Genomic DNA, 6,842 nt, shown 5'->3' with positions numbered 1-6,842 from the left:
ATGGACATCATGGTGGGTAGCCCGGGCGCCCGTCCTCTGGTCTCCCTCTCATGTGGGCTGTGCGCTCCTGCGTGCCCCTGGCACACACACAGCCTGTCGTATGGGCACTCAGCACTCCCCGCTCTTCACAGATGGACAGATTGGGCACCCCAGAAAGCCTGAGGCCCCACCCCACTCCTGCGTGGTAGGTGGCAGCTAGTAGCCCCAGTCCCCTGTCCCCGGGGGGAGGGGAGGGGAGGAGAGTGGGGAATCCTTTGGCTCTGCCCTCCCCTAGCTGGGCTCCAGGCGGGGCAGGCCTGCGGGAGTGGGTCAGTGCTCCAGGGTCGCTGCCCCTCGTGCCCGGCAGCTGCCCAGCTGCAAGTGCCGATGTTCCGGCCCCGGCCGGCCCCCTCACGCAGTGAGGCTCCGCTGGCCTGGCTCTGGGCAGCGGCGTGGACGGCGTGCCCTCGAGCAGACAGGGTGGTTGTAGGAGGCTGCGGCAGGGACACCTGCTAGCTGTGTGGGCAGGCAGCCCGCGAGCCTCAGGCCTCCCACCACAGCTCCTCTGCCCAGCACGAAGGGTCAGCCTGTTTCTTAGTATTTTGATTGGGCATGCCTGGAGCCAGCAGGCTCGGCTAAGTATGTGCCTGGGTGGGGCCCCACAACAAGGCCCATGTCCCTGTGGCTTCTGTGTGCTCAGGGCTGGCCTGACACCCTGCTCCTTGGGCCCCTGGCTGCTCAGGGGCAGCAGGAGCTCTGCTCACCACCCGGGCCTCTCCCTCGCCGGCCGCCGCTCCGCTGACCGCAGGCCCGCTGCAGGCCCTTGGCTGCAGGCTCCCCCGCTGGCTCCCGAGCTCAGCTCTGCCCTCTACGGGTCCCTAACCTCCCCAAGGAGCGCCTCACCAGGAAGCACAGAGAACTCGGGGATGGGGTGGGGGGCGGGGACCGCCCGGGCGTAGTTTATTTTGCCGGAGTCCAGTGAGTGGTGGCCCCGCCGGAGCCCGGGGCGGCCACGGACTGCTCGAAGCAACCGCAAGAGGTGGACTCCCACCCCCGGGCCCTCTGGCTGGAGTCCGCCCTCCCGGGGGGTGGAGCGCGAGGACTCCCGGGCGCAGGGGCAGGGAGCCCTGCCCACTCCACGCCGGGGGAGCTGCGCCTCCGGGTCACGTTGTGGACCCGCTGGGCAGTGCCTGAGCCCCGCACGTTAAATGAAAGTCGGCGTGTCCCCGCTCCCCCGTCGTGGCTGGCGCGAGCGGGCGGGGCCCGAAGCGCTGAGGGGCCTCCCCGGGACCGGGGTTGGCCGGCGAGCAGGGCGTGTCGCGGGTGTGCACCCCCAGTGCGCGCCGCCCGGAGCCCCGAGTCCTGGGGGGGGCGCGGCGACCGCGCGGCGCGTCGGGTGAGGGGAGGCCCCGCCCTCCGGGCGAGGGGGGCAGATCCTCGGGGCGGGGGCGGGGCCGCCCGGCCGGGGGCGGGTCCTCGGGGCGGGGCCGGGCAGGGCCGCGCGGCCATTGGCTCGGCCGCAGGACCGCCCGGCCGCACGTTCCCGCGAGCTCGGGGCGGGCCGGGGGCGGGGCCGGGCTCGGACCACGCGGGGCGGAGCCCTGGGCCGAAGCGGCGGCTCCGCCCCGGCCCATAACCGGTGCCGCCGCCGCCGCCGCCGCCGCCGCGACCGAGCGCTAGAGCTCGGACCCGAGGCCGCCGCCGCCGCCGCCGCCGGGCCCCCGCCCCGCCCGCCCGCCATGGCCGCACCCCGCGCTCTGGCGGCCGCCGCGCCCGCGCCCGGGAAGGCCGCACTCACTCACCCGGGGAAGGCGATCCTGGCAGGTGGGGCGCGCGCACCGCGCACTCGGACCCCGACCCCGCTGCGCTTCCGGGCGGGCCCGGGATACCGGCCCCGCCGCGCTTCCGGGCAGGCGCGGCCCTCCGGACGCCCCGCCGGGACCGCGGGGGCGGGGGAGGCGCGGGCCCGGTCCCCGGGCGGCGGGCAGAGTCCGGGCGGGGGAGGGGCTCTCAGCGCCGTCTGGGTCCCGGTCTTTACCCGCAGGCGGCCTGGCGGGCGGCATCGAAATCTGCATCACCTTCCCCACTGAGTACGTGAAGACGCAGCTGCAGCTGGACGAGCGCTCGCACCCGCCGCGCTACCGGGGCATCGGTGAGAGGGGGCGGCCGGCGGGGGCGGGCGGGCCGGCCGGGGCGGCGGGGCCGCTGACCGCCCCCTCCCCCAGGGGACTGCGTCCGGCAGACAGTCCGCAGCCATGGCGTCCTGGGCCTGTACCGCGGCCTCAGCTCCCTGCTCTACGGCTCTATCCCCAAGGCGGCCGTCAGGTGAGGCGGCTCGGGCCCAGGGGGTCGCGCGAGGGAGGGAGCGAGCCCCGGCCCCGCGGCGGCCCGTCTCACGCCTCAATCTCCCGCCCCAGGTTCGGGACGTTCGAATTTCTCAGCAACCACATGCGGGACGCCCAGGGACGGCTGGACAGCACGCGCGGGCTGCTGTGCGGCCTGGGCGCCGGAGTGGCCGAGGCCGTGGTGGTCGTGTGCCCCATGGAGACCATCAAGGTAGGCAGGTCCCCGTAGGAGACAAGGCGCGAGAGAGCACTGGCGCGGCGGGGTGGTGGCATTGTGCCCCGCGGAGACTGTCGAGGTGGTTAGGGGTCTTGCCCCGCGGAGACCATCGAGGTGGGCAGGAGTCTGCCGGGGAGCCCGGCGCAGAAAGCCCGCCAGAAGAGCCTCCTGGGGGCTGGACTCTCTCCTCGAGGCAGTGGGAGGATAAAACTACCTTAAAAAAACGTAGCACAAAACAAGGTAACGCGTGTCTGCTGCCTAAGTCGTTTGAAAAACTAGTAAGCATAAGGGCAGAGGCTCCTCCGTAAGGCGGCCAGGTGCGCGCGCGCCCTGACCCCTGGGAGCCAGCGTCTTGCCGCCTCTTCCTCAGGTGAAATTCATCCATGACCAGACGTCTGCCAGCCCTAAATACCGAGGATTCTTCCACGGGGTCAGGGAGATCGTGCGGGAACAAGGTGAGCCGCTCGGCCTTGCCCTCTGGCGGGGGAGGTCAGGGACGTGGGCCAGGCTGCCCAGGGCCGCCACCGGCGCCTCCTGCCTTGGCGCTCCTGCGTCCGTCCGGGAGGCCGTCGGTGTGACGGCCGTGCCTGCTTGCCCCAGGGCTGAAGGGGACGTACCAAGGCCTCACGGCCACCGTGCTGAAGCAGGGATCCAACCAGGCCATCCGCTTCTTCGTCATGACCTCCCTGCGCAACTGGTACCGAGGTGTGTTTGCGCCCTAAGACCCCCGCCTCCAGGCCTGGAGCCCTGCCCTCGCCCGCTGTCCCCGTCTGACCCCAGCCTTCACCCCCATCCAGGGGACAACCCCAGCAAACCCATGAACCCGCTGATCACTGGTGTGTTCGGAGCCATCGCGGGCGCAGCCAGTGTCTTCGGGAACACTCCGCTGGACGTGATCAAGACCCGGATGCAGGTGGGGGCGGGGCCCTGGAGGGGCGGGGCGCGCCCCTGGAGGGGCGGGGAGGGGCGGGGGGGGCGGGGCGGGGGGGGCGGGGCGGGGCGGGGGGGGCGGGGCGGGGCGGGGGGGGCGGGGGGGGGCGGGGGGGGCGGGGGGGGCGGGGGGGGCGGGGCGGGGCGGGGGGGCGGGGCGGGGCGGGGGGGCGGGGCGGGGCGGGGGGGGCGGGGCGGGGCGGGGGGGGCGGGACCGGTTACCGAGGCTCCTGGCTGTTGGTGTCCTGCAGGGACTGGAAGCACACAAGTACCGGAACACGTGGGACTGCGGCCTGCAGATCCTGAGGAACGAGGGGCTCAAGGCGTGAGTGGGCGAGGGGCGGCGCTGCCTTCTGCACCCCAGGCCCTCCCCACCTTCCACCCACGCCACCCGAACCCCGGTGCCCCGCTCTGGGCATCCCCGAAAGGGTCCGCTCTTGCTTTCTCAGTCTCTGACGCCTCCCCCACCCCCGCCCCGTCCAGAGCCGCGCCTTCACCTGTCCTCCCACCGCCCCCCTCCCCAGGTTCTACAAGGGGACTGTCCCGCGCCTCGGCCGGGTCTGCCTGGACGTGGCCATCGTGTTCATCATCTACGACGAGGTGGTGAAGCTTCTCAACAAAGTGTGGAAGACGGACTGAGCCCTGGGGTCCCCGCGGGCCGCCCCCAGCGCCCCCTTCTTACAATTCCAGTGCAGTCGTGCCAAAAGGCCCCTTCCCTGTCCCGCACACTCCGTGGCCTCGGTGTCCTCAGTGGTCTGTGTGCGGCCACCACGGTGTCTGTGTGTCCAGCTGAGACTGGGTGTGCCTCTGGCCTGTGGATCTGTGCCCACTCGTCCCCGTGCTTGTGTGCCCGTGTTCCGTGTTCCGTGTCCTGTGACCCGGGGTGCCCGTGTGGCCGGGGTCATGTCCCAGCCCGGTGCCTTCCACCCTGGGCAGCAGGGGCAGTGCCCCGGCCCACCACAGCTGCCTCCGGGCCTCAGCCTGGCCTCACTGCATTCCAGGGGCTGCGTGGCCCCCGCTTTTCCCGCCACTGGCCTTAGTGGCCCTCGGGCCCTCCCTCCGCCCGGGACAGGGTGGCACCTGCCACTCTCTCAGGACCACCCTTCCAAGGCAATAAACCAGACCCTGTCGCAGCCTCCTGTCCCTGTTGTGAACCCACGTGTGGGTGGGCAGTGGTGCCCACGCCTCACAAAGGACACTGCCAGGGGGCCAGACGGGCTGGTGGGCAAGCAAGCTGTGGCATGGTGCCAACCCCCGGGATGCCTGGCACCAGGCCTTGCCTGTGACCAGGAGGCAAGATCCTGCAGGAGAGCCAGAGGGCATGTCCTTGGGGGTCATCTGGCGGGCAGCAGGTGGTCTGGCCTGGAGAAGGGGCTCTCGTCCATCCTGCAGCCTGGGGCCCGGCCCACCTCACCCCCTCATGGTTTCCTGGTGGCCTCCTCACAGGGAACTGCTTCGGGGCGACCATCTTCTGGGGCCCTGAGACTGAGCAGGAGACCCTTAATGCTTCGCCAAGGCTGGGAAATGACCCACAGCACTGAACTTCCGAGTAAGGTGTCCCCCGTCCCGGAGCCCACCTCCCCCCAGGGCCCAGGCACAGCTGGGAGCCCAGCCCAGCACAGGGGCCAGAGAGCCTTGAACCAGAGGGTCCCCCTGGCGCAGATCTGGCTGGAAACCACCTGCGAGCCAAGTGGAGGAGGTGCCCCAGGCTGTGCGGGGGCAGAGGGACCTTCAGGTCCAAGTGACCCCACAGCAAAAGCGACACAAAGGACTTGGCTCAACTAGCAGCCAAGCCCCACTCGTGGAGCTGTTCCCTTCGGGGGAGAGCCCCCACAGCACCTGGATCCCTGGAGTCGGGTAGATCCGGGCGCCAAGGGTGGGTTTGATGGGTGCAGGGACCAAACTGCCCTCACCTCACAGGAGATGGAGGAGAAGGCCTGGCAACAAAGCTTGGCTGCTCACAGGCTGAGGCAAGCCGCCTAAACTCCACTTCCAACCTGTGAAATGGCCCAGCCCTGTGGGCTACGAGGAGCGCTGTAGTGTCGGCAGGGCGCTCAGAACACACTGCAGAGGGAGCCCGCGGGGAGACTCAGCAGGGCCCTGGGCTCCCAGCGAGTTCCTACATGTGGTGGAGCCCCAGCGCTGGGCCTGAGGGGACGCTGCCACAGATACCTTAGGAGTGGCGTCTGCTCAGATGGCCTACCAGCACCCCCAGCCCTGTCCCCACCTCCTTTCATAAGGAGGAAGGGGCCGGGCTGCACTCAGCCAGAAGGAAAGTGTTGGGACCTGTGCCCAGGAGGGGCAGGGCGCCCTCGCCTGTGCCAGAGCACAAGGTGGATGGCAGGAGGCCCAGCTGGGAAAGGTGGTGGACCTGGGCCTGCGTCCCCTGGGGCTGTGAGCATGGAGAAGCCACCTGCCCCCCACCTACACCACCTGTTGACAGAAGGTGGGATTAGTCGAAGCCTCAGTTCTGCAGCTGAGACCTGAGGGAAGCAGGGCTGTGGCACTCTGAGACAATGTCAGCAAAGCCGGAGGGAAGTGAGCCAGTGCAGAGTGGCTAGAGGGGCAGGCAGGTGTCTGCAGAGAGCCCAGGGCACTTCATCAAGGTCTGGAAAGCCGCAGGGAGGAAACCAATGGCAGGGGACGCTTGCCCTTGCAGCCCTGGGCCAAGGGGCAGAATGATGTGGGCAGAACTTTGAGCAGCTGAGAGGTGAAAACTCCACTTCCAGGGTGGTTCTCCCCGCCCCACCCTGGCCAACCTGGGCACACAGGCCAGGGCCGGGGAGAACGCTGGGGCAGCTGTGCCTGCATTATCAGAGGAGTTGTCAGCTGAGTGCAGGCTCTGGGTCAGGGTATCTGGCCCACAGCCAGAAACGTCTGAGCCCAGCTGGAAGCCACTCAGCATCAGGCAACCGTCACCACCTGGCATCGTCTTGAGCCTGGGGTCATTAGGAAGTATGCCCAGGACAATGGCCTCAGAGACAGGCCAAGGGAGCAAAGGGTGAGATGGTGGCCATCCCGGGGGCAGGTCTTGGCCAACTCCCAGCCCCATCTCACAACTGTGTGGCTGAGGAGGGGTGTCCTACCCGCCCTCTAGGCAGGGCCCCCTGCCCGACTTCTTTGAACCCTCCCCTCCGCCACTACCTGACAGGCATCCCCTGGGTTTCTCCATGTCCTTGTGTAGGTGATGAACGGCAGTCAGAGCTTAGTACACACACACAATCGCTCCTGACAACGGGTCCTCTCCCCTTCTGGCCAACAAAGAGAATTCCGAGTTTCGGGTTGTCCTCAGCCTTCACAGCAAACAGTCAGAGTTGAGGATGCCAGACTAGTTTCCTCACTGACTTCTACTTCCTACGTGTTCTCAGATT

At 69.4% G+C, this 6,842-nt stretch overlaps 1 protein-coding gene across 1 annotated transcript; it reads left to right on the top strand.

The window, feature by feature from the left end:
- Positions 1 to 1,717: 1,717 nt before the first annotated feature.
- On the top strand, positions 1,718 to 4,587 carry SLC25A1 (solute carrier family 25 member 1). The gene is made up of 9 exons (XM_068989769.1): positions 1,718 to 1,803; positions 2,024 to 2,131; positions 2,205 to 2,304; positions 2,397 to 2,535; positions 2,912 to 2,996; positions 3,142 to 3,246; positions 3,339 to 3,454; positions 3,723 to 3,796; positions 3,996 to 4,587. Exons 1-9 carry the CDS (start codon positions 1,719 to 1,721, stop codon positions 4,108 to 4,110), a joined length of 927 nt encoding a protein of 308 aa, XP_068845870.1. The 5' UTR covers position 1,718; the 3' UTR covers positions 4,111 to 4,587.
- The last annotated feature ends 2,255 nt before the right edge of the window (positions 4,588 to 6,842 follow it).

Source organism: Capricornis sumatraensis, chromosome 17 (assembly GCF_032405125.1).
Source record: "Capricornis sumatraensis isolate serow.1 chromosome 17, serow.2, whole genome shotgun sequence".
NCBI classification, from domain to species: domain Eukaryota; kingdom Metazoa; phylum Chordata; class Mammalia; order Artiodactyla; family Bovidae; genus Capricornis; species Capricornis sumatraensis.
This window is presented reverse-complemented; position numbering and strand designations above follow the sequence as displayed.

Coding starts and splice junctions, on each gene's coding strand:
- SLC25A1 (XM_068989769.1), top strand. CDS start 1,719: ATGGCCGCACCCCGCGCTCTGGCGGCCGCCGCGCCCGCGCCCGGGAAG. Junction 2,305..2,396: donor ATCCCCAAGGCGGCCGTCAG/GTGAGGCGGCTC, acceptor CTCCCGCCCCAG/GTTCGGGACGTTCGAATTTC. Junction 3,455..3,722: donor TGATCAAGACCCGGATGCAG/GTGGGGGCGGGG, acceptor GGTGTCCTGCAG/GGACTGGAAGCACACAAGTA.